The sequence below is a fragment of the Rhinatrema bivittatum genome, chromosome 19, assembly GCF_901001135.1.
Source record: "Rhinatrema bivittatum chromosome 19, aRhiBiv1.1, whole genome shotgun sequence".
Taxonomy (NCBI): Eukaryota; Metazoa; Chordata; class Amphibia; order Gymnophiona; family Rhinatrematidae; genus Rhinatrema; species Rhinatrema bivittatum.
The window spans coordinates 32217918-32245371 of NC_042633.1; the positions used below are offsets into that span (position 1 = coordinate 32217918).

Genomic DNA, 27454 nt, shown 5'->3' on the forward strand with positions numbered 1-27454 from the left:
GGTACAGTGTAATACTGACAGGGGTATAGGATGGAGTCCGTAAAAACTTCTCTGTCTCCATCTGCTGGAGGGGAGGCAAAACGCAGCTGTCCTGGACTGATCCGTGGTACTACAGGAACGAAAATTAGCAGGTAAGAACCAATTTTCCTCTGTCAGTTTTGAAATCTGCCAAAACAAAAGAAATTCACAGCCAAGCAAGGAGGTGGCGTGAATTTTCCAGCTCTTTTCATATCTGATCCATTTGAAAATGACCTCTGACTAGTCGGCTCGAGGTCATTTTCAATAGAGTAAGTGTCAGGCCGCACTCCACGTTGCCCCCAGTCCCCACCTGATTGAATATTGGCAGACGGCGTTGTGCCCGCCAATAAACAGATGGTTGCATTGGCGCAGCCCCTGAGTTGAACAGCACAAAAAGTTCATAGTTAAATGAACTTCCTGTAAGGGTTCGTTCCAGGGGGTCTGACATGGCTTGCTCCTGCGTTACCCTCTCACGCTTCCCATCCCGGGCTGTGTTCTGTGGAAGGCCGAATTCAGAGGTGCATCAACCCCGATTGTGATCCCCGGTCGGCGGACTCTTAAAAGGATTTGCTAAGGAAATCAATTCGCTTTCTAGGCTGTGTTTTTCCTTCTCCCTCACAGAGCAGGCTCCCCCATGCACGCCACGGGACCTTTGCGCTGTGTATCCCGCCCCCGAATGTCACAGGGTCCCTGCACCTTGGCCACGCCCTCACTGTTGCTGTGGAGGATTCGCTGGTGCGCTGGTGAGCAAGGGGCGGGGGGGGAATGGGACGGTGCAGGCTTCCTGTGGGTTAATTCTTAGCTGGCGCCGGCAGGCACGAAACGAGGGTGGAGCTTTCCCGCTCCCTGGATTCCGCGTGCCCCAGTCAGGGTATTAATTTGATGACCGAAGGCAGACTTCGCTCTTTTCCGCAAGAAGGAGGGTGCAGCGTTGGCAGAGGGGAGGAGATGGTGACATGCTGTGTCCTGCTCCCCAACAGGAGGAGGATGCAGGGCTGGAAGGTGCTGTGGGTCCCGGGTTCCGACCACGCCGGGATTGCCACGCAGGTGAGTCGGCGGAAGAGAGCCTCACGCTCTGCCCAGGGCGGGGAGGGAGCGACGGGAAGGCACGTGAGGCTCTCGCCTGTCTTTGCGTGTGCTCTCTTCTCAGGCCGTGGTGGAGAAGCAGCTGTGGAGGGATCGCCGGATCCTGCGCTGGGACCTGGGCCGGGAGAGCTTCCTACATGAGGTCTGGAGATGGAAGGAGGAGTGAGTCGTATTTATAGTTTGTGTGTGGTGAGGAGGGGAAGTAACCCAGGAGTCTGGACTGATCTGGGGACGCGCGGGGAACTCTCTCTTCCTCCCCATCCCCATCTTTCCCTCTCTGATCTGTAACTCGTCTCTCTCTTTTGTTTCTCCGTGCTAAGGAAAGGTGAGGAGATCTTCCACCAGCTGCGGACCCTGGGGGCTTCCCTGGAGTGGGAGCGCGCCCGCTTCACCATGGACAGTGTAAGTGCCGGAGGGCTCAGCCCTCGCCCCTTTTATCCATAAAGGCTGCACCTGAACTTAGCGGTAAAAGTCCCTTGCAAGCTTTCGCACATTTTTTTTTTTTTTCTTCTTTCAGAAGTTGCGAGAGATTGAATCCTCTTTTTCAGAGCCGGGCCAGAAACGCCACCTGCGGGCTTGGCGCTCCTGTTTTCCGGCCCGGATCCGAAACCCGGGCTTCAGAATAATCGGCAGGGCTAGCCCGGAAGCCTCGCTTGACTCCCAATTTCCCCCTTCTCCCTCTCCTCTGCAGGGGTTCTCCACGGCAGTGACCGAGGCGTTCGTGCGACTGCACGAGGACGGACTGGTGTACCGGCGGCGGAGACTTGTGAACTGGTCCTGCACGCTGAGGTCGGCGATTTCAGACATCGAGGTGCGGGCTTGGGCCCCCGTTTTTTTTTGGGGGGGGGGGGGCGCTTTTGCCGGAGGCCTCGAGCTGCTGTCGCGAGTCTGGGGCGCTGTGCGTCTTGACGGGTTGGTCTCTCTCAACTGTCCTGCTCTCTCTCTCGCCTGTAGGTGGATAGCAAGCAGCTCAGCGGCAGGACCTACCTCTCGGTGCCGGGATACCAGGAGAAGATCCCTTTCGGAGAGCTGGTGACTTTCGCCTACAGAGTGGAAGGAGAGGAGGGTGAGTGCCTTTTTAAAATGGGCCTGCAGGGGCAATAACCAGAGATACAGGAACTGCCGAGGGAAGAGTAAACTGCAGCTCACATAATGACCACTAGGTGGTGCCAGTGCTCCAAAGAAGAGTGTGTGTGTTCTGGTCATGGGATCAATAAACCAGAAATTGGTTATAAGGGGTGGGGAACTGGGGTCCAGAAACAGACGGCGATTTAAAAAAAAAAAAAAAAGAGAGAGAGCAGGAAACCTATCCCTCAGAAACATCTTCTCTTCCTGGAAATGAGCCTGATCCCTCTTTTAGGATTTCTCTCTCTCTCTCTCTCTCACTCTGCATCCGTTCTAATGATTTCGTGCAGGCGCTGAGATCCCTGTGGCCACCACGCGCCCGGAGACCATGCTGGGAGACACGGCGGTGGCCGTTCACCCCGAGGACCCCCGCTATCTGGTAAGAGAGAACGCCGGCGTCCGACTGGCCCGGCCCAGCTCGGGGCTTCGGATTATCCGCCGGTTTCTTTTGGATCACCGCCTTAATTCTTTTTTTTTTTTTTTTTTTTCTTTTATTCCTCCCCCACATTTTGATAAGGCGCTGGTAGATTTCGCGGTGGACGTTTTCTCCTATCGCGGCGGGGGTTCCATTGACATGTCGTCATCTTATTTTACTTTTTGGTTTGTTTTTTTTTCTTTCTTTTCCCCCTGACCTGTTTTCTGTTTTGGCGTGTCCAGGCGTTCCACGGGAAGCGCCTCCAGCACCCGTTCTTGAACCGCCTGATGCCTGTGATCGCCGACCCTCGGGTGGATCCGAGCCTCGGAACCGGTAAGGGAAGCGTGCGGTTCGCCGGGCCCTCGGCCTCCAGGGGCGGTTCTCGTGGGGGGGCGAGGGGGGTGTCAGTTCGTCCTGTGCTCTCCGCACTCGGGTACTGCAGAGCGGCACCGGCAGCCGTCTCGTCTCCTGCCCACCCGCAACTCATTCTGCGTTCGTGTAGGAGTTCGGTCCGTGTTTCTCTCATTCGTGCTCCGAGCAAGCACGTTCCGCTGCGTCTTTCTGTGTTTCTCATCAGCCGCTGCTGGGTGGACGCCGCAGAACAGCAGGAAAGACGTAATGTTGGTTAATTACGTACTGAAAAAAAAAAAAGCACATCCTTAGCTTCGCAGTCTGTTGCCGCTCTGTTGTGGGCGTGCAAAGGATTCAGTTTCTAACCCGCAAGCTGCAAGTCTGTTTTCCAGGGATTTCTTCTGCAACCAGTGTGGGGATTTTTACTGAAAGTTTATGCCCGTCTCCCCCCTCCCCGCCCGCAGGTGCTGTGAAGGTCACCCCAGCACACAGCCCTGTGGACCATGAGCTGGGAGCCGCCCACGGCCTGCCGCTGGTCTCGGTGATCGGAGAGGACGGAGCAATGACGGAGGAGTGCGGGGAGTGGCTGCAGGTCAGAGCCGTCCCTTCAGGAGTTCGGACACGCCTTTCCCCCCCTCGCGTCCTCTACGCCTCTTTGCCCGTGCTGTCTGTCTTGCTGTCTGCCCCTTGATCGTCCCCCGTGTCTCACTCTTGTCTATTCTCGTTCCATGCCACCTCCTTTTGTAGGGTGTGAAGCGGTTCCTGGCCCGGGAGAAAGTGATTTCAGCGCTGAGGGAGAAGGGCCTGTATCGAGGGAGGCGAGACCACCCCATGCTGCTTCCCCTGTGCAGGTGACAGGAGACTCCTCCCCCCCCCCCTCGCAACCTCCAAAGCACCGCCAGCCTGCGAGCGCTCGTCATTCACTGCCGCCGTTCTCTCTCTCTTTTTTTTTCCCCCCGCAGCCGCTCTGGGGACGTGATTGAGTATCTGCTGAAGAGTCAGTGGTTTGTTCGCTGTGAGGGGATGGCCCGCAGAGCCCTGGAGGTGAGATGCTGGGGGGCTGAGAGTCCAAGCTCCAGCTGGCAGCATGTGATAGCCTGGAGCGTTCTGGGTTTTGTTTTTTTTTCATCACTAGTTTTCAGACAGATTAGTCACACGGATTGCGTTTTACAGTAATGCAGAAATTCCAAAGGGGCAGTTACCTGTATAAAAGACATCGGGGCTCGGATGCCTGCAGACCCAGGCTCTAATCCCATCTCTGCCACCAACACTCTGTGTGATCACAAATCCTATCCCAAGCCCCTATCAAGTATAATTTGCTTAAATTTTCCAGTGGCTTGTGGGAGGTACGGTTGGAAATCCTGTCTTTTTTCTCTTTAACCACTTGCAGGCTGTGGATTCTGGGAGGCTGAAGCTCGTGCCCAGCTTTCATGAGAAGACCTGGAGCGCCTGGCTTAGCAATATCAGGTGAGACCTGTCCTGCAGAGGAGCAGGTGTCCTAAATGTGCTCAGGAAATGCCGACCTTCGTTTGTGAGGTCTTCTTTTTTTAATAAACATATATATATATATATATATTTTTTTTTTTTCACTTCTTTTAGTGACTGGTGTGTCTCCCGACAGCTGTGGTGGGGTCACCGGATACCGGCCTATCGGGCCTTGACGCCGGCGTCATGCGGCCCAGAGATGGTGAGCGCCTCGCCGCTCGTTGTCCTGTCTTGCTGATTTTTTTGTCGCGGAGCTGCCGGTTTTTAATTTTCTCTCTCCTCTCTCCTGCGCCTCCAGGAAGAGAGCGAGGCGCTGTGGGTCGTGGGGAGGACGGAGGAGGAGGCCCGGAGGAAGGCCGCAGAGGCACAAGGGGTGTCGGAAGAGAAAGTCAGGCTGGTGAGAGGTGCGCGGAGGCCTGCGCGTGTTTACGTTCAGGATGAAACGCCAGCTTCTCTCTCTGTTCCTCCCGTGCAGGAGTTACAGCCTGTCACTTTATATAAAGGATGAAACGCCCATTCCCCTTGCTGTCCCTCATACACAAGCTGTGCTAAATCACTTTATACTAAGGACAAGACTCATGTTCCCCTTGCTGAATACCTGTAATACGCTGTCTCTCTCTCCTGTAATAGACACAGACGTTCTGGATACCTGGTTCTCCTCCGGGCTTTTCCCCTTCGCGATGCTTGGCTGGCCTCAGGCGGTGAGTATTCAGCAAGGTCTCCTCCTCCACCCCCCCTGGCTGTGTCCCGCTTAGAGACACCAGAACAAAAGATCCATCTGTGCAACCGTTACGACGACGACGAGATCTTGCTCGCTCTGTCCCTTGGGAACCATCCGCTAACCTTTCAAAAACCCCGCAGACGCCCCCAAATCCCATCCATTTTCTGAGGATCAAAGATCCGCGCTGCTTAGTAGCGCTTGTCTCACAAAGAGGGGAAGAGTAGTTGGCAGCGGTGGGATTGGGACTCGGATCTATCCCAGCTCTGTGCTTTCAGCATTAGGGTGTTGCGCAGCCAGAGTTGGTGGCAGCAGTGGGATTGGAGTCTGTGCCTTCAATAGGCTGTCATGTGATCGGAGGCGGGGCTGGGGGCCTGGGTCTGCAGCTGTCTCGGTCCGTAATGCTCCCTCTCACCTTCCTTCCCTCTGCAGACGCTCGACATGCGGGAGTTCTACCCCAACAGCCTGCTGGAAACAGGAAGTGACCTCATCTTTTTCTGGGTGGCCCGGATGGTGATGCTGGGGGAGCAGCTGACAGGGCGGTTACCCTTCACTCAGGTACAGAGAATGCTTTTTTTTTGATTAGGGAGAGCTGACTCATGGGGAGCCCTTCGGTGGTGGATCCAGCGTCGGGGGGAAAACGTAAATGCTGATATGTAAACACCACACACGCGGAGCTGGGCAGGCCTGCCCACCCCATCCCATCCCTTCCAGTGGGTCATAATTGTATAATCTTAGAACCCTGGGTGTAATCCTTCCTAAACCCGGAATGAGGGGCAGAAGCTTCAGTGCTCGGCCGCTTTTCTCCTTCCACCTCCCTCCTTCTCTCCCTCCAGGTGTTCCTGCACTCCATGGTCCGGGACTCCCACGGCAGGAAGATGAGCAAGTCGCTGGGGAATATCGTGGACCCCCTGGATGTGATCTCGGGGGTCTCCCTGCAGGTACACGCAGAGCCGGCCCGGGGCTCGGATTTATTTCCCCTTCGGAGTTGTAACGACGCGCCTTTCCGAGTCTGTGCCGCGGGATGAGTTTTACAGATTCGGGTACGACGGCAGGCGGGTCCGTGCCCCGATCATAGGGCCCCCTTTCGCAAAGCGTTGTGGTGTCCGTTCCCCCCGTCCCGTAGGCACAGAATGGAAGAAAAACCTTTTGATGCATGACCCCCTCCGAGGGGTACCCGAGACATTAGAGGGTGTGGAGTGACTTGTCCAAGGCACAAGGGGTGCCCGCCCGCTGCTCTAACCACTGCGCCGGCGCTCCCAAGAAAAAGCAGGAATTACAGCTCCGTGCACCCTGCGCTTTGTGGCAGGCAGGACCCACTTCACCCCCCTAATCTGTGTCTGGGCAGCTGCAGGAAGAGGACGCGCCCGGGCCTGTTTTGTTCTCGTTGCATCCACGGGGGGTGGGCTCATAATTCCGGTTTCTCGCACGAGCAGAAGCCAGGAACCGCAAGCCCGTGGATGCAGGGGGGACTTAAAAGCCGGGACTGGCGCAGCCGGTTTCTGTTGAGCCCCTGGGACCTCGGTGCGAGGAGTGTGCCACCTCCCCTGGCGCTGCGGGATGCGCCCCCGGAGGCTAGAGTCTGGGATCGGACGGCGTGTCTCGGGTGCGTGAGAGGCGTACAATCGAATGTCGTGCGCGCCGCCGACGCCACGCAGAGCTTTCCTTGACTGCAGAGACTGAACTCTGCTTTCTTTGCAGACTCTGCAGGAGAAGTTACGTGACGGGAACTTGGATCCGCGAGAAATCGCAGTGGCTGAAAAGGGACAAGTGGGTTTGCTTCTCTCTCTCTCTCTCTCTCTCTCTGTTTTCTCCCTCTTTTCTGCATAAATCCCCCTCCCCCCCCGAGCTCCATCCTTGGGGATTATCTGTAATGGGGGCTGCCTTCCTGACTTCTGCAGTAGGGTTTTCAGTGAGGTTAGGGGTAGGGTTAAGTTAAACCAAACCTTAAGAACAGCGCCAAATTACTCTCTAGAGTGACCAAGCAAGGTGAACAAAAAAAAAAAAAAAAAAAAATAATAATCATCGGTCGAAATTAGCAACTTTTATAAAGGAACTTCGCAAAACGCCTTTCAGTTCACGCGCTCCTTCTGCGCTTTGCCGTGTGCCGGTGTAATCCTAGTCCTTGGCTCTGTGATAAAATAAAGTGCACTCACTGGAATTCCTTGCGTTGCAGCGGAAGGATTTTCCAGCCGGGATACCGGAGTGTGGGGCGGACGCTCTGAGGTTTGCCCTCTGCACCTATAAGGTCCAAGGTAAGGGCGAGATCCGTTAGAGGCCGAAAACTTTCAAAATAAAAAGAATGTGTTTCCCGCTCTTTCCCCGTGTCTCCCCATCGCTGATTGTTTATTTCCCAAATTTATTAGACCGGGTGAGGGGGGGGGGTTGGAGGATTCTTTTTCCTGTTTTACAAAACCTTTCAGCAGTTTTCTTGCGCACAAAGATTTCTGTTAAATTCTGCCGGGGACGCGGAGATGAAGTTGGGAAGGTTTCCATGTGAAGAACCCAATGCTATGAAACCTTTTTTTTTTTTTTTATGTTCATTTTTATTTTTTTTGTGTGTTGTTTTCTTTGGGGTTTTTTTGTGTGTTGGTTTTTTTTGGGGGGTTTTTTTGTGTTTGTTTTGTTTTTTGTATCATCTTTAAGCAGCCATTGGCTATGCCATTAGAAAGTTAAAAGCCTGAAAGGCCTGGGGAAACGAAATCCTTTGCGACTTGTCCCTGTGCGTTCCTCTTCCAGGTGATGATGTCAACCTGGACGTGGCCAGGGTCCTGAGCGCCCGGCACTTCTGTAACAAGGTCTGGAATGCCCTGAGGTTCACCCTGGCGGCGCTGGAGGACGGGTTCTCCCCCCGGCCCCTGGAAAAGGTGAGACGTCCCTGCCACGATCGTGAGAGGCCGCTGTGCTAAACGCTTGCGTCTCCTGAGCACGCTCTCTCTTTTTTTTTTCCCCCCCTCCCCAGCTGTCCCCGGAGGCGCCCATGGAGCGCTGGGTGTGCAGTCGCCTGCACCGTGCCGTGGATGACTGTCGGCGAAACTTCGAGGGGTACGAGCTCCAGGCGGTCACCTCTGCCATCCATGGATTCTGGCTGCAGAGTTTCTGTGATGTGTACCTGGTGAGAATATTTGGCTTTGCATTTGGCTTTGCATTTGATTCCCCCCTGCCTTCTGCGGTTAGCATCAAGGCGGATTACGATAGAAGAGCAACATAACAACACGCAATCTAAATTTTAAAATTCAACAATCATAAAAAAAAAAATAAAATGAACAAACATAACTCAGAATTAGAAAAAAAAAATAGAAAAAGTGTGTGCATGAAATACCGTATTTTTCGCTCCATAAGACGCACCTGACCATAAGACGCACCTAGGATTCAGAGGGGGAAAATTGAAAAAAAAAAAAATTGTGCTAAACCTGCTCTGCGTTTGGGCGTCTTATGGAGCAAATTAGGGGAGTGCATAGTTTTTTTTTTTCTCCCCATTTTGTTTTCGGGTCTGGGGAGGGCCATTTCGGTCCACTCCCCAGATCAGAAAATTTTTCTTTCTGTGGGAACCCCCAAAACCCCCCCCCCCCCATCCCAACCCTTTAAATTAACAACCTCCACCCCCCTGACCCCCCCAAGACCTGCCGAATTAATTTCCTGCAACCCCCCACCCTCCTGACCCCCCCAAGACCTGCCGAATTAATTTCCTGCAACCCCCCACCCTCCTGACCCCCCCAAGACCTGCCAAACGTCCCTGGTGGTCCAGCGGGGGTCCAGGAGCGGTCCGGGAACGATCTCCTGGGCGTGAGCCGTCGGCTGCCAGTAAACAAAATGGCGCCGACGGCCCTATGCCCTCACTATGTCACTGAGACCGACCGCTGCTATTGGTCGGTCTCAGTGACATAGTGAGGGCATAAGGCCGTCGGCTGCCAGTAAACAAAATGGCGCCGACGGCCCTATGCCCTCACTATGTCACTGAGACCGACCAATAGCAGCGGTCGGTCTCAGTGACATAGTGAGGGCATAGGGCCGTCGGCGCCATTTTGTTTACTGGCAGCCGACGGCCCACGCCCAGGAGATCATTCCCGGACCCCCGCTGGACCACCAGGGACGTTTGGCAGGTCTTGGGGGGGTCAGGAGGGTGGGGGGTTGCAGGAAATTAATTTGTCAGGTCTTGGGGGGGGGTTGTAGGAAATTAAGTCGGCAGGTCTTGGGGGAGTCGGGGGGGGGGGTGTTTGTTAGATTTTTGTTTGGTTTTTTTTTTATATTCGCTCCATAAGACGCACATACATTTTCCCCCCACCTTTGGGGGAAAAAAAGTGCGTCTTATGGAGCGAAAAATACGGTAAATCCCAAAACAAGCCACCTACTAGTCCCGTCTTATCTTGGGGGGGGTTAAAGATGGTCAGAAAATCGGGCATCTTTCCCAAAAAGAGGGTCTAGAAGCCAGGCCTCGGCTAGATTTCTCTGACAGAAATAATTTAATGCAGGCCTTCTGAATCTAAAAGGACTGGGAGCACCCGGCAGGGGCAGGGGGAGTAACCGTGCAAGGCGCTCCGGGCATTTAGGGGGTAGCCCCGGGCCAAATTTAAAAATCGTACCAAAAAAACCAGACCAGTTAAAATGTCAGATCTCGCCTCGGCATAAAGTGCGCAGGGCGGGCGAGCAGTCGTGCGACACCTCTCTTACGCCGTCGAAAGGCCGGCCACCGCTACCCTTTTCAGTGCTGCGTTTGGGCCCTCCCCGATTTAAGGAATTTTTAAGTAGTCCGATTTGTTGGTTGCCTGTTCCCCTCCCCCCCCCCCCCCAAAAAAAAAACCCAACCCAGTAAAGCCTGCAACTGATGCAAGAGCCGAGCCACAGCTCCAGGGCTCGGAGAAAGCGGAGCGTCCTGGGCCGGACATGATAGATTTTAATAAGTCCAGTGTCGCTCCTAAGGTCTTCGGAAGAGGGGGATTATTTTTTCGAGGGGGGGGCGGGGGAGAGAGAGCCGCAGTGCCAGGGACTCCTCGGGATTTTAGCTGAAGGCTGTGCGGGGGGAAAAAGCCGTCGGGATTCGGCTTGGGCCGCAGCGGGGAGCTGATCCCGGTCTTTAACGTAAGCCACCGGCTGCCAGCGGGAGCCCAGGTGAGCATTAAACGGGGCTGGGGACGGGATAAAGCCCAGGATAACCGCTGAGGGGTTCGGAGCATCGTCTCTTCCAGCGGAAGGGACTGAGAAAGGGGGAGGTTAAGGAATGGGGAAAGGGGGGAAAAGAGGACGTGAGATCACAGGAAAGGGATTTCTCATTTTGTCTACCTCTTTTTATTTTTTGTGAAGCATCTGAAATGGGGTTTGATATCTTTCCTCTCTCCTTCCTTCCTCTCGCCGTCTCTGCTCCCAGGAATCGGTGAAGCCGGTGCTGCAGGGGGGCGACCTCTCGCGGGTGGAGGAGGCCCGGCAGGTCCTGTACTGGTGCGCGGAGCTCGGCCTGCGCCTGCTCTCCCCGTTCATGCCCTACCTCACGGAGGAGCTGTGGCAGCGCCTTCCCAGGCAGGGTGGGCCGCCGACCCCCAGCATCTGCGTGGCGCAGTACCCCAGCCCCGGCCAGCTGGTGAGTATCCCTGGAAGAGCCCATTCCCCTGTACGTACCCGGGGTCGGAACGAAAGTTAGCCGGTAAGAACCAATTTTTCCCATTGTGCTGCCGCGATTATGTACGCACAGAGAGAGACAGCGATTCCCTTGCCCCAAAGAGCTTACCGTCCTGCGTGAGTATCTGAGGCGCAGGGAGATAAACCTAGGCGCCTGGAGGTCATGCACAGAGTCGGGGATTGCAGCTGAGGCACAGGGAGTCAAGTGACCCTCGCCCTGAGGTCACGGGCGGAGAGAGAGAGAGAGAGAGGGGGTCAGCGGCAGGGCTGGGGAGCAGACGTGAGGGGGGGAAAGCAGCTTTAATTCCGGGTCCCGTGCCAGGCCTGGCTGAGCTGCAGCTCCCTCGTGGCTCTCTGTGCTGGGCAGTGGTTCAGAAAAGCGAACGCAGGGGGCGAACGTCTTTACTGTGCAAGGGCTGACGACGGTGGTGCCGGGAGTGCCTGACGATTTGTGTTTTGTGTTGGTGCAGGCCCATTGGTGCAGCCCCGAGTCGGAGGCCGACTTCCAGCTGGTACAGGAAGTGGTCTGCGCGGTGCGGTCACTGAGGGTCACCTTCCAGCTGACGAAGGCACGGCCACCGTGTGAGTATTTTATTTTACTTTTATTCTAATTTTAAGGGCGGTTCTTAGAATTTAGAGTTTCTTTTTTGTTTTTTTGTTTTTTTTAGAGTAAATGATATTAAGAATTTATTTTTTACCTAAAGTTGTTTGACATTATTTTAGTCCAAGTTTTTTTTTTAATTGTTGTAAATTGTATTTTTCCAATGGATTTTGTCTGTATTTTTGATTTGCCTTGTAAACCGATATGAAGTCAACACGCATGTCGGCATATAAAAGCGAATAAATAAAGTATTGAAAGGGGGCGCTCGGCTCTTTGCACGCAGTCCCTTGCCGTCTCCTGGCGGGACGCGTTACGGGGACACTCAGCCCCCCCTGCAGAGTCCATGCTGTCTCGTGTTGCAGGAACACTCGACCCTACTGCACAGTCTTTTTTATGTTTGTTTGTTTGTTTCGTGGCAGCACATGATACAGGGACCCTCAGCCCTACAACACAGTTCCTGTCGTTTCCTGGCAGGATGCATGCTTATTATTATTATTATTTATTTTACTTGTTAATCGCTTCTACAAAAAAAAAAAAATGCTCGAAGCGAAAATAGAAGAGATTAGGGCACAAAAGGAAGGAGACCGATGAATAAGACTGGAAGGGGCACAGGAGAGAGAACCAAGGAAAAAAAAAAGGCATCTTGAATAGCGAGAGAGACCCCTGCTACTGCCGCCGCTCCTATGGAAGAGTTACCGAAACGTGGCTGTGCCACTGGTGGGGCTGTCGCAGCGACACCCGTGGGTCAGCGGCGACATCGCCGGGCGCCAGCAACCAAAATGGCCGCCTCCGTCTCATTAACGGCGCAGGTTCCAGATGGCCTGCCCAGGGACCATGTCCACGGGGATTTTCCCATTGAAACTCGCCACACATTCAGCCGGGTGCTTCAATTTTTTTTTTTTTTTTTTGAAAACGCCACCTGCGTGTGTTTTACATTTTATTAAAAATGTATTAGTCGTCTAACACAGGAAAGGCCCGGGCGACGTACTGAAGGAAAAAAACCCCCCCACCAAAAAACATTCCTAAAATCAAGTGAGACAGACGAGGCGATGATAAAATAAAAATGGCTTACTGATGAGGGAAGGAGGCTGAAAAACCAACCCCATCAGAAACGAGCTCTCCTAAAGAGGGAAGGTTTTTAACGAGCTTTCTGCCGCCCCCTGGGGAAGGCGGCTAAACCTTTATGCCTGCTGTGGAAGGCCGCACGTGCTATTAGTCGCGTGGAGGGAAGGCGCGGGGTTCAGGCGAAGGTAAAACGTGCCGGGTTAAAGGGCTTTTGAAATTTTGGGATTCTCCGTAAGGCCGGGGATGACACAACTGCAAAAATATTTAAAAAAAATAAAAATGTATATGTTTTCCCAGTGTTTTTATGCCTGCTGCCTTCCATGTCCGGCGATGGCCGGGCGATGCTCCGGTTCAGGTTTTCGCGGCTCTGATGTCGGCTTCTCCTCTCGCCCCCTCCCCTCCCCCTACCCCCCCCCCCCTGCAGTGTTTGTGGTCTGCTCGGAGGAGAGCGCTCTCCGGGTGCTGCGGGAGTACCGGGAGCCCCTGCTGACGCTCTCGCTCTCGGGGGCCCTGGAGCTTCTCCGGGACGCGGCGGAGACGAAGGCGGCTGCTCTCGGGGGCTGCGCGGCTGGCGTGGTGAACGCCCACACACGGGTCTTCCTCGGCCTGCAGGTCAGTGTGTGGGTTTCCCCAGGAGAGAGAGGACCCCTCTCGTATGTTAGCTCTCGGCATCAGGCGCTCTCTTGTCTTGCTGCCGTTCTGTCTCTCTGTGCTTTGGGCGGTGCGTCTCTCTCGTCTTCTGTCTCTGTGTGTGTTTTTCTTTTTCACCACTGTGAATTAAAAAAAAAAAATTTCTGGCCACCTTCTGACGGCAGCCGTTTTGCCAAAAAGTCATGCCAAGGCCTCAGGCACTCTGGTATCTGATTGTTCCCTTTTGCCTGTTATATCACGAGAAGCTTTGCTTGCTGGAACCAATCAGAAACTTGTGTGTGTGTGTTAGTGTTAGTTAATTTGCAGCTCTGTTTCGAATATGGGCACCCGCAGCAGCTGGGGACGTCTGCAGGTTTACAGCCTTAAACATTAACCTTTTGGACTGGCGGGGGGCAAACGTCGCCTTTATCATCTGATGTCCCCTGTGTCTGCTGTGTCGTCCAACAGGGTCTGGTGGACCCTCGGCAGGAGCTCCCCCGGCTGCAGTCCCAGCGGCAGAGGGTGGAGCAGCAAGTGGCTGAAATGGTGGCGCGGACGCTGGCAGAAGGATACCGGGAGAAGACCTCGGCCGGGCTGCAGGCAGAGCATCAGCAGAGGGTGAGCGGGGGGGGGGGAGGGGAGGTGTGACGCCGGGGCACTTGGAGTATTGAAGGACTCCCAGGCGTGCGCTTTCACCCCCCACCCTGGCACAGATCCTCCTCGAAGGCCGAGCGACTGATAGGATGGGTAATTGTCTGCTTTCTCTACCTCTCCCCTAAGGTTTCGGCGCTGCGGGCGCAGCTGACGTGGCTGGATCGGGTCGTGCAGGATTTCGCCCGAATGGCAACCGAGGGCAGCGGAGAAGACGTGAGGTGCGGGGAGATACGCGGTCGCCCCTCCTCCCCCTGCCAATCTGCAGGAAGGGGGGATCTCCGAATCTCCCTGGAGGCAGCCACAGGCCAGGACCGTCACTGACCGCAGCTGTGTTAGACTTTAGTGTGAGGAGGGGAAGGGAAGAGGGCACTGCCCTACGCTAGAAGTGTGGGACGATTAGCAAAATTCAGGGGAAGCCAAACTGCTCCTGGTGTCGGCAGGGACACAAATGCAAAGCTGTTTGAATATATCTCTGTTCAGGCAGGAGATTCGGGGGGCAGAGGCAGAGGAAGAGCTCCAGCCTACCCATGGTCTCTCCCTGCTGAAGTAGCATGGCCTTTCCCATTAGTGTTTCCCCTGTCTCTGCTGTTAGCCTGGTTCATGCCCCCACCAGCCCTTTCTGTGAAATAATTCATTGGCCTGTTCCTCCTGCATCTGGTTCTGGAGCTTTCTTTCCGGTGACCCCGGGGACGATGGCAAGCCTTGTGTCCGGGTGACTGCCGCTGCTTCCCTTTAAATCTCTGGAAGATACCTAGCTGCAGTCCTTCGCCGTGGCCAGGAGGTGGTGCCAGCGCTGCAGAGCTAGCGGCAATGCAGAAAAATCCATTTTGCAGAGGAAAAAGCCGTGCAATCTTTTATCGGACTGACGGAACCGACACCGGGGTGGTGCACGTGAGGTTTCAAGGCTGCCCGGTGCTCCTTTTGACTCTGTTTGAAATACTTGCTGCATGTAAATTAAGAACCTGTGTGTAACTTGTTTTACAAATGGATGATGCTGTATGTGTAAAGCAGGGCCGTCTATACTGCTCTGCTAGGACATCAGTCTACCCAACGCCAAGAAATTGTGCCCCACCCCCCAAGACAAATCTTGCACAAATCCAGAAGAAGAGGAAATAAAGAAAAACAAACTTTATTAACAAAACATTGATGCAAACAAACATTTCTTATGACAGTGCCCCCCCCCCCCCTGGTAAGCACAGGGCAGGAGAGGGAAAGTCGTGCCATGGAATCAGCCGAGCCTGTGAGAGTAGGGGTCTGGGGGTCTAGCGGCTCCCGGCCAGAGTCTGAAAGCTGCCCGCTGCTGGAGCGATGAATTCAGAGAGCGTATGGCACGGCTATCTGTGTGCGTGGGTGGTTTGGAGGGATCACTGGCACCTCTCGGGGGGGGGGGGGGGGGGGGGGGGGGGGGGGGGGGTCTTGTGTAGACGCTGCCCAAGGCGGCTCCCCCTCACGGCACACCTTGCCACTGGCACACAACCTGCGTTGGCAGCAGCTCAGCCGGGCCACGGCACATTCACAGCCCTAACTCGTGGGTGTTTGGCGCGAAGGCCCGGAAGCAGATTTACAATACGGGCAACTGGCAAAAAAACGGAAGAATGCACCGTGACGAAAACGCGTCCGGGAGCCGTTCACCCCATTCCGCCGTCTCTCGCCGCGAAGCAAAGCTGCAGGGGAAGGCCTTCCGTGCCGTTCCTCCCGCGTGACGCGCAGCCCGGAGCTGGCCAGTTTCCGTCGTAAAGGTGAGGGGGCGGTGCATAGGCCCGACCTCCGGGATGGACAGAGGGGCATTCGTCCCTGAAACTTGAGTCTGAAATTCGGAGGGGGCTTGTGGGTGAGGAAAGTCGTGGGGGGGGGGGGGAGAGCGAAATTCTTTGAGCTATGGTGAAGTATTCATTTTTTTTGGATTTTCAGCCCCACGAAGATGCAGGATTCAGCTTGGTGGTGGGGACAGTGCATCTGCCAGGCAGGCAGCTCCCTCCAAAAAAAAAAAAAAAAAAGAAAGCAGCAACCAATCTTTTTGTCAAATTTGTCTTTGTCTTTTTTTTTTTTTTCCAGCTGGCTGCAATCTTCAAAGAGTTGGTTGCACGTAGTTGCTGGTGTGTTCAGGTTGGGAAGGGATAGGAGTGCGTCTGTCCATTCCTTCTGACTCCTTCCTTCAAAAAAAAAAAAAAAAGTTAGCAGCAGTGAAAGAAGATGCAAAAGCGCACCCTGCAGTCAGAGAGAGAGAGAATACACTGAGTGGCCTGTGGTCACCTGTCCCCTCTTTTATCCCGGCTGCGCGTTCTGGCTAAGAGGATGACCCCCCCACCCCCGGTCCCTGCTCTGCCTTCAGCGACTTCCCCTGCAGGCTCTTTGCTTAAACTAAAGCCGCGAACGTTCGACCCATCGGGTCCAGTTGTCCCAGGTCTTAGCTGAACCAGATGGGTCTTCCCTGTGTTGCATTTGTGCTCGGGGGGGAACTGATCTGGCCAAGTCCCGATTCCTGTTGACCTTGGTCAAAACTTTATGAAATAAAGTAATAGAATTTAGGGGCGGACCTGAGGCTGTGAAATATGGGCTGCGGCAGAGAGCGTTGTCTGGCTATTGTTTTGATTTCTAACTGATCACGGTTGGCGACCGGGGTCACAGGAGTCTCGCACTTCAGGTCAGCCGCTCGGAGCCACGGGCGGTGACCGCAGCCGCAGCATCGTCGCACTAGGGTCCGCGGTGCGGGCTTACGTATCGGATATTTTGAGTCTTGTTTTTGGCTGCATGTCATACCTTGGGTTCTGAAAGTCCGCGCTGGGGCCTGAGGTTGGCCTAAGGACGTTTTCCAAAAATGTGGATCTGGTTAGTTCCTGCGGACAGAGAGAGATACACAGCTTCGTTTATAGGCAGTTTCCTCAAACATTGCACCGCTCCCCCCCCTGCCATGAGGATTGAATGTGTGTGCGCGTTTGTGATGTTGTCCCCTCGTTCTTGATGGTGCATGAAAACCCTGGAATTCCTTGCTGGAGAATCCTTGAAACACATTATAATCTCTTTCATGCAGCCCCAGGGACCCTCGTGAAGCTTTAGAAACGCATTATAAAGCTCTGGTCATTCAGTTTGGGGGGGAATTGTATGGTTTCTGGAGACAGCACACACCTACGGCAAAGCCCAGTGCGGAAAAGTTTTCCCATTTACATTAAAATGAATGTTTGAGACCCGATTCATTCCAGAGGGTTACCTGAAGATCCACCAGAGGTTTGACTGGAACCAGAGGCTCCACCGGAAATTTGTACTGAGCTCGATCCACCAGAACTTTGACTGGAGCCTGATGATCCACCACTAATTTGTACAACACTGGAGCCGGAGGAAGAGCCTGCATAATGAGACGGAGAATTTGTAGTTGTACGGTTGTACGTCTGGTCCACACCCAGACGTCCACACCCAGACGGTTGTACGTCTGGGTGTGGACCAGGCTGGTTGATGGCTCCGTCACCGTGGCCATATGGTTGGAAGTCTGGTAGGACCAGCCCCATCGGTGACTTGGATTCCAGAAGCTTTCTGCCACTGACAAAGACTTTTTCCTCTGGGAGACCCATTATAGTTTCTTCTCGAATAATGCCTTAGGAATGCATTATCATTCAGTCCTAGGGAAACTCAGGGGCAAGCTCGGGGGGGAAATACGTGTATTGGGCAGGGACCAACAATGTGAAGACTATCACTGAACGGGCAGGGTCAGTTAGGCCCCCGAAGAATTGAACCACTGAATTAAGCTGTATAAATTGTGAAAAAAAAAAATATATATATATATTATATATATATATATTTATATTTAGGATTTGTTAAGCCTTTTGCCTTCTCTTTTCAGCCAAGCTCTCTGTCTTGTCTGGGGAAACTAAACCACTGACTTTTGTGTGCTGGTGCTGAATCTCTGAGGTCCTCGGGAACTCTGCATTACTGAGCTACCTTCTAGGTCACATCCCGCTGACCTTTTTGAGCCAATACCTAGCAAGGCCCCTCTAACCTAGGGCCGGAATGCATGGGAAAGGAAAGGGTGCACAGCCTGATTTATGGCCGAGTAGTGGTGGGAAAATCAGACAAAGAATGAAATATTCTTATATAAGACACCTCACAAGACCTCCGCCTTACTACTGGTGGTAACGCCAGGTATGTGTGTGTGTGTTCTCTGGTTTTGATTTACTTTTTCTAGGCATCTTATCTTCCTGTACATACTCAGATCGTTGTGTGCATTGCAGTTTTTATTAGTCCCAGATTATTATATAGTCTCAATTTACTGGGACAGTAAAAAGTTAAAATCAGCTGTGAAGGAGATATTTTCAGTTTATCTGTGGGAATTAAGAAAGAGCCACCGAGCAACCTTAACCACTCCCCGGCCATTGCAACATGATAAGGCTCTAGGCAGCAGCGCTAGGGGGAACCTTGGGGAAAGGCTTAGAGACAGGATACAGCCCGGCCCAGTGGCTGTGCTGGTGCCATACATTGCCAGGTGAAGGCTCCCAATTTCAGCTCTCTCCGCCTCCCTGCCCTGGGCTTGGGGACTCAGTAGCACTAGCTCCCCGCGGGGAAGGAGTCTGTCCTCGTGGCCGGATTCAGGGAACACGATGGCAGGGTTTCGAAAAGGATCCCTGATGAGGCATGGGCCCCCGGCCGAGGGCTCTTGCTGCAGTGGTTGGACTAAAGCAAGTTTTGGCTGGGCGGGAGGTGATGGAGGAAATGTGAAACGGAGGAAAAGCCCCTGGCTGCTTATGACTGAAGGCTCCTGGTGCCATTTCTGAGCCCTGGTTCTGACCGAGCCAAAAGCTCAAAGAAACAGGTGGAAACTACCAGATTCCCCCCCCCCCCCTCCAAAAAAAAACCCCAACCCCAAACCATTCTAAAGCTCTGTCTTTCAGTTTAGGGGCGTTGGGGGTAGGGATTGACCAGACAGCATTACATCTAAGTCCAAACCTGGGGGAGAAATATTTGCATTTTTGCATGGCAATCTATCCGAATTACCTGAGGAGCCACCGGAAATGTGACCGGAACCAGAGGAGCCACCGGAAGTTTGACCGGAACCAGAGGATGATCCGCCAGAGGAGCCTGAAGATCCTGCGTAACGAGACAGAGCGTTTTGCTGTCGTGGCAGAGGGAGGGAGGGGGTGGGGCAGTTTCTGAAATGCCCCTCATGGTTGCAAAGCAGCCGGGTCCTTTTTTTTTTACCCTGCGTACGCCGTCGCTCGGTTCCAGAGGGGAAATTAAGCGGGCACCTTCCGTTTGGAAACCAGAGCCGGCGGGGAGTTTGGTTTTTTTTTTTTGCGCTACGAGCCCTCACCCCTGCCCCACCGTCAACACAGTTGTCTTTGTTGTTTTATTTATTTCCCGCTTTTACAACTTTGCGGCGGGGGTTAAAGAGGCAGGTGCTTTTGGAAATGCCACGTAGCTGCGATGTCCTACTTCCCCCGACCTGGCAGATACTGCCACGGGAAGCTTGCTGGGCAGACCAGATGGACCGTTGGTCCTTTTCTGCCGTCATTTCTATGGTTGTGGTGGACTCTTCTCCTTCTTCTTAGGAAGGGAGACCTTTATTGAAGGGGCCAGGGCTATTTCATTGGTCAAGGTAGGTACCTCCAGCTCCTGCGGAGGAGCCTGATCCCCCGGCAGCCACATTTGCCAGGCACTTAGGAGTCCCCGCGCTTCCAGAAGATCCTCCAGAGGAGCCTGCGGGAAGGAGAATACTGGTTATTAATGGGATCTCGTCAGCCAGCACCGCCACGATCACGGTGTTGGCGCGCCGTGCTCAGCCCCTCCCAGCCATCATCAGTGACCGCATTCACAATATTCTCCTCCTCCTGGCCAGCTGTTCCCATCCATGGGTCAGTGACTGCAATCTCAATCTTAGCATTCCTGCAGCTAGCCATTCGCACCCACAGTCCTTATTTTGTCACATCACGGTCAGCCATTTCCAGCCGTAGTTGGTGACTGCGGTCGCTATATATTGTAAAAGTGTGCTCCACCATTCCCAGCCACGGAGGCAACCGTAGTCACAGGACTAGGGTCAGCCGTTCCCATTCATGGTCAGTGGCCACAGTGACAGTGTTGCCACGGTCGGTGAGATCACGGTCACAGCCGTGCCCAATCAGAAAGGTACCTGCACTCGCGGCGTTTTGGTTCGTTTTCTTTATTTTATCGCACCCTGGAGAGACGGGGACATCTTCCAATCTCACGGAGCCTGCGGGGAAAGAGCGAATCACGTGGAATTATTTGTACATTGGAAAGGCCCCTCCCGCTGGCGCTGTCCTGTTTTTCAGGGAGGCTGGCCTAGCTCCACCACCCCTTCTCACGCACACCTCCAACCCTGATTATCGCTGCGTGAAACTCTTAGTGTTTGCCAATTTTCTCCCACAGAAGACCCTAGTTGGCTATTGTTGGGGTCTCCCTTGTGCTGGCTGGTATTTGGGGGGGGGGGTGTCTCCCTTTTTTTCTTCAGGACTTCCACCAACATGATCACTTGGCTTCTTGAAGGAAATGCCCATTCCTCTAGCATTCCCTTCCATTTCCTCCCTTCTCAATCTCCAGGCACCTGATACCTGCCCAGAGAGGATACAACGCTATTTGCTTCTGTGAAAATAGTGTAAATACTCAAGATGGTTTACTCATAGTTTTATCAAGAGCAATTGACTGGCTAGCACTGGAGATAATTCCTGTAGAATGCATTGGTTATCATCTACGTATATTTTCCTTTGGACGGATCTTTCAACTTTTTATCTGTCACCCTTAACTGGGAGCAGTAAAGCCATCTTACCTGGTCCCTGCACTCGTTTTCCACTGTCCAAGACTTTTCTATGCTTACTCTACCTATTCACCCCTCAGCCCCTCCTTGCCTCGTCACCAAACGCTTCTACAAGTGAGAGATTCCCCCTTCAGAATCGCATGCCAATGAAGAAAGTGTACATGATGTGCTTCTGTGTGTCTTCATGACTTCTGACAATGCTTACCTAAGTTTATTGAAATCCCATCAAATCCAGGGAACTGTGCAGAGCCCAAGAACCCGCCTTGCATTCCAGAGGATCCACCACTGCTCTGAATATAATGTGAGGAGCCGGAGGGTCTTCCACCAGAGCCAGGGAACTGGGCAGAGCCCGAGGCTCCTCCACCGAATCCGGGGAACTGTGCAGAGCCGGAGGGTCTTCCACCAGAGCCAGGGAACTGGGCAGAGCCCGAGGCTCCTCCACCGAATCCAGGGAACTGGGCAGAGCCCGAGGCTCCTCCACCACCTCCAGAGGAACTAGAAGATCCACCGCTGATCTGAATATAATGTGAGGAGCCCGAGGCTCCTCCACCGAATCCGGGGAACTGGGCAGAGCCGGAGGGTCTTCCACCAGAGCCAGGGAACTGGGCAGAGCCCGAGGCTCCTCCACCGAATCCAGGGAACTGGGCAGAGCCTGAGGCTCCTCCACCGAATCCAGGGAACTGGGCAGAGCCCGAGGCTCCTCCACTGGGGAACTGTGCAGAGCCCGAGGCTCCTCCACTGGGGAACTGGGCAGAGCCCGAAGCTCCTCCACCGAATCCAGGGAACTGTGCAGAGCCCGAGGCTCCTCCACTGGGGAACTGTGCAGAGCCGGAGGCTCCTCCAGAGGCACTAGAAGATCCACTGCTGATCTGCACGGACTGGGAAGAACTCCAAGATCCTCCACTGCTTCCACCAAAGGATCCACCACCGTTGCCAGACACCTGCCCAGAGCCAGCAGAACCTCCCGCGGAGCCTGTGAAGAAAGGGTGAGCATTACAAAGAGGACTTTGGGTAAACTTGACCATAAACGTACGGTTCCAGCTCATTACAGAATTTACTCAGCACCGTGTCCTTCCTTAGGGGGACTAGTCCTGCCCAAGCCTGGTCGTTTCTCTTTGACTATCCTTCTCCAACCTTTACCATTCACTCTCACAGAAACTGTGAAGGCTCCTACAACTGTGGGCCTAGGGACAAATGTTGACCATTCGTAGTCACTCTGTCGTTCGTTTTTAGTTGTAACAAACTGAAAGGAAACCTGAAGAAATCCTTATCTGCTTCGAAGGTGAGCTCCTGCAGATATTGTTGAAACCGATGCTGTGACAGAATTTATACATGGGGACAGGGGGTGAGAAAAGATAGTTGGGGGGGAGGAGCCGCTGCTGGTTTCAGGAAGGGGGGATGCTTGCGTGCTCGTTTGCCCAGAACGGGACTTAAATAGGGAAGACGACAAGAGCCGGCTCGCATATAAGGCGAGATATCCTGCAGGCGGTCAAGCTCGTACGGCGCCCAGCTGGGAGATATCCTTGGCCAGGGCAGGGTAGATGGGAGCGGCTGGGCAGACTGGTTGGGCCGCTGTCAGCAACCTGCCCTCTTCCCTCCCACGGGCGGGGGCCTTCGCCTGGGCACCTGCCTCAGGAAGGGCGGCGAGCTTCTGCGCGCGTTTAACAAAAAGGCCTCTAATCTGCCGCTGGCGATTTAATTGGGTTCCTAGTATTAAAAGAAAAAGTCATTTTGACAGCCTGTGGGGGGAGTCCTCCTCTAGTATTTAATGCCTGAAGAACTAAGGACCAGATTTGAGGAATTGGAAGCCACCGGGCCTGTTCCTTGCATTAGGGAGCAATTCTGCCGGCGTGAGCGGTGCTCAGAAAAGCATTCACAGGGGGGGGGGGGGAGCAAAATCAGAGGAAATAGCGGATGTGGAACTAGTTATAAAAAATAATTAAGCCATTAAACTCCTCCTGGGAGGGGGAGAGAAGCAAACGATCCCCTTTGCACCCCTCCCCCCTCCCCCGCACGGTCTTGCTTCCCAGCCCTGCACCTCTTCTTCCATTCCCTCACCCTCCCGCCCGATCCCAGTCCCCCCCGCAGTCCCAGAAAAAGGCCCACCTGAAGCGCCGGAGCCGTGGAGCTGGATCATCTGGACGCTGTCGCACAGTGGCAGGCTCATGTCCGTGCTCCCCCCTGCAAGGAAAGCCGGAGAATCACGAGCAGTGAAAAACCCATTCTCCCCTCGCACCGGGAGCTCCAGAAAGCTCTCGCAGGAGGCAGAATTAAGGGGGGGGATTGGGAACAATTTTTTATTGCAGAAACAGGAGGCTCTCCTGCCTGGGGAGAACTGGCAACCCTGTGTTGTCTGCCTGACTGAGGGGATGTTTCCCCCCTCCCCAGCAGCCAAGACTGTGACCGGTGACTTCTTTACCCCCCCCCCCCCCCCTTCCGAGGGAGCAATGCTTCATTCAGATCTGACAAGAGTCCCTTCCCGCCAGAGGCTTTACGAAGCCCCCCCTTCCCTTACTTTTCATGTCCTAACGTTTTATAACGTTGCTCAGCATTTGTAGAGTCTCCCTCCCGGTCGGGAATCTGAGGGACTCCGGAAGGTGCTGCTGTGCTGATGGTCATCAGAGCAACCCCCGCCTGTGCAGGTATCACAAAACAAGCGAACAGTAAAATGGGGCGAATTAATTCATCTACATGGGCAGGTACATTATAAAGGACAAAAGGGAGAATTACCGGCGACTCTGGGCCAATAAATAAGGTGACCAGATGGATCTAGGACATCCAGGACAGTCTGAGCCAGTCCTGGGGTTTTTTTTTTATCCTCGTTGCACCTGTGCACTTGTAGTTCCAGTTTTGCCACACACAAAAAAAAACCCCAAACCCTCAAATCCCAGCATGCAATGTTTTTTTTTTGGGGGGGGGGGGAACAAACCAAAGCCAGGAGTGGCTCAGCCCGTCCCTGCCAACGGAGAGGCATCTGGGTGACCGACTCCCCCGGGACCCTTCCTCAGGGAGGGGGGAGCCAAAGCGTCTCGTGGCTCACTGCGCCGCCTGAGAGTCACGCCGCGGCCGCTGCCCTCTCCTGGCTCCGGGGGAACCGAAACCTTGCCCGGCGGCGGCAGCACACGCGTGAGCTGGTGTTCCTCTCTCGTCACGTTAAAGGGGGATTACGAAAGGGCGGCAGGAGCCGGGCGCGCTCCCCTAACGATGCGTGACACCTTGTCATCTCTCCCGCCCCCTTTCCCCCTGCCCTGTAAGAGCGGTCGCTCACCTCTGGGGTCCCGGCACAGCAACTTGGACCCAACTGGAATCGAGCCTGCGGGGACGGAAAGGAGAGGGACAAAAGCATTAAGGTAAGCAAGCGACGCCAAATGCCACCACTTAAGCACTCATCAATAAAGGATAAAAGTACAATGATAAAGCTAATCTCGTATCCAAAAGTGATACAATGAGAACTGGACAAGATTTATTACACTTACCAATTAATATTGTTTACAGGCTATGTTACCGAACCTTAATGGCAGCTGTGTAACTTGACATATTTTAGCATCATTTTTATGTGCCGTACTGTAAACCTTTGTGGCGGTATCCACTGAACGACGGTATAGAAAAAAGTTTAAATAAATTAAATCACAGCCTAGGAGTCAAACACTGTATAAGAGAGCCCACGCAGATTGCCTGTCACCTTAGCCTAAAAGTGCCTCTGACCAAACCATCACGTCTTATACCATAAGAGACATCCCTTACGGCACCCATGAGCCAGCCAGGGTGAGGCGACGCCTCTTACAACGTAAGAGAGGTCGCTGGCCCTACCTCCGCCGTATCTTAAAGACGGCTTACCGGAGAGCTGGAAGCAGGGGATTAGGAGTAAGAGGCTGAGGGAGATCATCTTGAAAGCAGGGGCTCGTGCTGTCCGTTCTCTGAATGCTCTGCGTGAATCCTCTCTTCTGCTCCTCTCTCTGCACTGTGTGCGGAGCCTTCCTCTCTCTCTCTGAGGCTGTCTCTCGGCGAGGACCTTTTATAATCACGAGAGAGCACCCCGGGCGTGGCACGGATCCCGGGATCCGGGTGAGCCCTCGCCGTGCCTCATCGGTGGGTGGGGAAGCGTTTCGGGAGGTAGGCACGCCATGGTGGGGGTAACACCCCTGGCACCTTGTGCTAATGCTTCCAGTTTTGGAAGCCTGGGACTTGTTTTTCCAGGCGTCTCTGGTCCAACTGGGAGGAGCAGAAATGAGCGATTAATGCTCCGAGGAAAAGAGGAGGGAGTGGAAAAGAGATGGGGAATGATGGAGACCAGTTGGGGGGGAGGGTAAGAGAGAGAAGGAGACAACAATCTAAAACTTTAATGAAGATCCAATCTTCAGCTGTCTGTGCTGTATTCATGCTTTACATGCATCAGTGTGACCCCTGTATGGAGCTCTGATGATGATCAGCTCCTCAGCTGTCCATGCTGTATTCATGCTTTACGTGTATCAGTGTGACGCCTGCATGGGGCTCTGATGAAGATCTGCTCTTCAGCTGTCTGTGCTGTATTCATGCTTTACGTGTATCAGTGTGACGCCTGCATGGGGCTCTGATGAAGATCTGCTCTTCAGCTGTCTGTGCTGTATTCATGCTTTACGTGTATCAGTGTGACGCCTGCATGGGGCTCTGATGAAGATCTGCTCTTCAGCTGTCTGTGCTGTGTGCATGCTTTACGTGTATCAGTGTGACGCCTGCATGGGGCTCTGATGAAGATCTGCTCTTCAGCTGTCTGTGCTGTGTGCATGCTTTACGTGTATCAGTGTGATGCCTGCCTGGAGCTTTTCTGGCGATGATCAGCACAGCAGCGCGCCTGATCTATGCTTTCATTGTGGTAGGAGCAGCTGTGGAATAGGAGGGGCTTTCAAAAACTATGCATTTGGGGTTTTTTTGGGGTTTTTTTGCCATTTCCAAGTCTCCAGTACCAAAATCTAAAACGCAGGGCCAGTCCGGCGGCTCAGAAGGTTAAGCTCTGCTCACTGCCAGGCAAAAGGTCTGCGGTTCGCCCCCTCTGAGTCAGGTCTCCCCGCTCCCCGGTCGGTCGGCCCAGGGCTGGGGGTGCAGAGGGGGGGCAGCGTTCACAGCGGGGTGGGGAGCTGAGAGTTGCAGGCCTTGCTCGAGGGCGATGCCTATTGCTGGGATCCAGGGCCCGTGACCCCACCAGCACTGCTCTACTCTGCCCAGCCCAGGGTCCTCGCTGCAGTGACCCAGCCGGGTGGGGAGGGTATAACTGAGGATGACCATCCCCATGCGGCTGGGAATGCAGGCTCCCAGCCCTGGCTCTGGCTGAGATGGAGGAAGCGCCGCCCTGCTGGGGAGGGTTCTCATCATTTCCCAGGGGTGGATTTTAGTCTCATTTCGGGGCCTGGAAAGAAGGCAGAGGCGTTTTCCTGTTGGTACACACCTAGGCCCATCTGTTCTGCTTAAAATTAATCGCAGGTTACGCTCCCAGCCGGGGGGAGGGCCGGGTCCCCGCCCGCCCCCGGCGTTTCATCACACTGGCCGGGGGCCCCCGGGGGCCGGCGGTCTCAGCAGGTCCGGGAGTTGACAGGCCCCGGCGGCAGGCCGGACCGGGCCTGGCACTCCCTCCCAGCCTAGGCCTGGCGAGAGCGAGATTTTAATCTGCGCGGAAGAGACGCCCCGAGGGGGAGCCCTCCTGCCCGGGGGCCGAAACGTCTCCAGGTGTTTTTTGTCATTGCAGCATTCCTTGGGGTGCCTGAGCCCCTTTTGTTTTCAGAGAGGTTGGGGGGGGGGGGGTGACATTTCCTTCTCATCAAGGATTTCAGGTGAGGTTTGGGCGTCAGAACGGGGTGGGCCACGGGGGGGAGGGGGGGGGGGGGCCATGGCCATGGCCATGGCCCGATCAAGGTCTGGTCCATCCCGCAGAATCGGGGCCGGCTTGAGATATTTCTAAGGTCACCTCCCCCACGTCGGAGGTTAAGCGACCTTGCTGAAGGTCATGCAGTGAGGATGGGAGGGGGGGGGTTAGGCGTTAATTTCTGAGCGTAAAAATGTGTGGAGGGTCTGGGGTGAATAGCTCATAGCCTCACGGACGTGCATTTGCATGTGATGAGCGCTATTCGTTTCGCGGGGGGCGTTGGACGCGCGAAACCCCTTACAGCACGGGGGGATGTGGACGCGGGTGCCGCCACGGGTTAAAGAGTGCGCCCCTCTGTGCCGTTTGGGCAACCCATGGAACCAGGAAGCGTCTTGAAGCTCAGTCTGGGAGAGACTCGGAGAGGGAACGAGAGAGAGACCCGCAGCGAGCGGCGGCGGCGGCCTCATGACTCGGGTTGTGCTGTTGAGGCTTGTAAGGAGCCATCGCCGCCCTCTCCCCCTGGCAGCTCTGGTTCGGTGAGAGAGTGAGAGAGAGAGACCTGGGTTTCTATGGACTCGGGGGGGGGGGGGGGGGGGGGGGGGGAGGACGCTGCCAGACGCAGCTGTGCCCGTGCTTGCCCAAGACAGTAATCAATTACAGAAACCTGCCTACGGCTCCTCGCCTCCCAAAACCGTGCGTCGATGAGCTCCGCCATGTTCAGTGCATCGGAGGCGAGCGGCCACCCCCTGGGGTTGCGAGGCTCGGGCTGCGCCTATCCTGGCGCTTGGCCGACCTCAGAAACTCCCCCAAGGAGGGGAAGAGGGAGAACGTGATGCACGGGAGGGGGCGACCTGAGGCACAGGGGCGCCGTGGGGGGGAGGGGCCCTCACAGCGCCGAGAGGGGCACCACCGTGCTCGGTCGGCGCCTGCTTTGTCCCCGGGCATCCAGATGTCAGAGCGGCAACATAAGAAATGCCTGCCTGGGTCAGAGCAAGGGTCCATCAAGCCCGGCGTCCTGTTTCCAACAGTGGCCAAAACCAGGCCACTAGTGTCTGGCAGGTACCCAAACATTAAATAGATCCCAAGCTAATATCGCTTCT

General features: G+C 54.5%; 2 protein-coding genes across 10 annotated transcripts in view; one reads left to right on the forward strand and one right to left on the reverse strand.

Annotated features, from left to right (window-relative positions):
- VARS2 (valyl-tRNA synthetase 2, mitochondrial) overlaps positions 1–14890 on the forward strand; it is a 42481-nt gene extending 27591 nt beyond the window's left edge. For 5 of the 7 annotated variants that reach the window (XM_029585211.1, XM_029585210.1, XM_029585209.1 and 2 more), the window contains exons 5-30: positions 640–761; positions 999–1065; positions 1169–1266; positions 1425–1506; positions 1796–1915; positions 2059–2170; positions 2520–2608; positions 2887–2977; positions 3460–3587; positions 3743–3846; positions 3958–4039; positions 4386–4462; positions 4595–4682; positions 4779–4884; positions 5111–5181; positions 5631–5756; positions 6035–6139; positions 6900–6968; positions 7375–7453; positions 7938–8065; positions 8161–8313; positions 10564–10773; positions 11282–11393; positions 12902–13089; positions 13576–13725; positions 13888–14890. In XM_029585211.1, the coding sequence (XP_029441071.1) occupies positions 640–761; positions 999–1065; positions 1169–1266; positions 1425–1506; positions 1796–1915; positions 2059–2170; positions 2520–2608; positions 2887–2977; positions 3460–3587; positions 3743–3846; positions 3958–4039; positions 4386–4462; positions 4595–4682; positions 4779–4884; positions 5111–5181; positions 5631–5756; positions 6035–6139; positions 6900–6968; positions 7375–7453; positions 7938–8065; positions 8161–8313; positions 10564–10773; positions 11282–11393; positions 12902–13089; positions 13576–13725; positions 13888–14082 (2952 nt within the window). In that variant the 3' untranslated portion in view covers positions 14083–14890. Of the gene's footprint in view, positions 1–639; positions 798–833; positions 1066–1168; positions 1267–1424; positions 1507–1795; positions 1916–2058; positions 2171–2519; positions 2609–2886; positions 2978–3459; positions 3588–3742; positions 3847–3957; positions 4040–4385; positions 4463–4594; positions 4683–4778; positions 4885–5110; positions 5182–5630; positions 5757–6034; positions 6140–6899; positions 6969–7374; positions 7454–7937; positions 8066–8160; positions 8314–10563; positions 10774–11281; positions 11394–12901; positions 13090–13575; positions 13726–13887 lie in introns of those variants that run through there. The other 2 variants (XM_029585214.1, XM_029585213.1) reach the window with 2 other exon arrangements.
- Positions 14875–24676, reverse strand: CDSN (corneodesmosin). 3 transcript variants are annotated; one of them, XM_029585219.1, is made up of 11 exons: positions 24356–24676; positions 23787–23831; positions 22625–22699; positions 20994–21491; positions 20724–20876; positions 19877–19957; positions 19354–19446; positions 18745–18837; positions 16970–17104; positions 16522–16598; positions 15814–15914 (listed from the first exon to the last, which is right to left on the reverse strand). In XM_029585219.1, exons 1-10 carry the CDS (start codon positions 24402–24404, stop codon positions 16561–16563), a joined length of 1260 nt encoding a protein of 419 aa, XP_029441079.1. In that variant the 5' UTR covers positions 24405–24676; the 3' UTR covers positions 15814–15914; positions 16522–16560. The 3 variants fall into 3 exon arrangements, with proteins under 3 accessions (XP_029441078.1, XP_029441079.1, XP_029441077.1); XM_029585218.1 differs by having other exon boundaries at positions 14875–15910; positions 20724–21491; XM_029585217.1 differs by having other exon boundaries at positions 20724–21491; positions 24356–24675.
- Positions 24677–27454: the final 2778 nt, after the last annotated feature.

Bases quoted from the DNA above. Each gene is read 5' to 3' on its own strand.
- CDSN (XM_029585218.1), bottom strand. From the start codon at position 24,404: ATGATCTCCCTCAGCCTCTTACTCCTAATCCCCTGCTTCCAGCTCTCC. The intron at 21,492-22,624 runs GTGGGCCTTTTT...CTTTCTTCACAG, and splicing joins CCACGGCTCCGGCGCTTCAG to GCTCCGCGGGAGGTTCTGCT. The intron at 19,447-19,876 runs GTACCTTTCTGA...TCCTTCCCGCAG, and splicing joins CCAAAACGCCGCGAGTGCAG to GCTCCTCTGGAGGATCTTCT.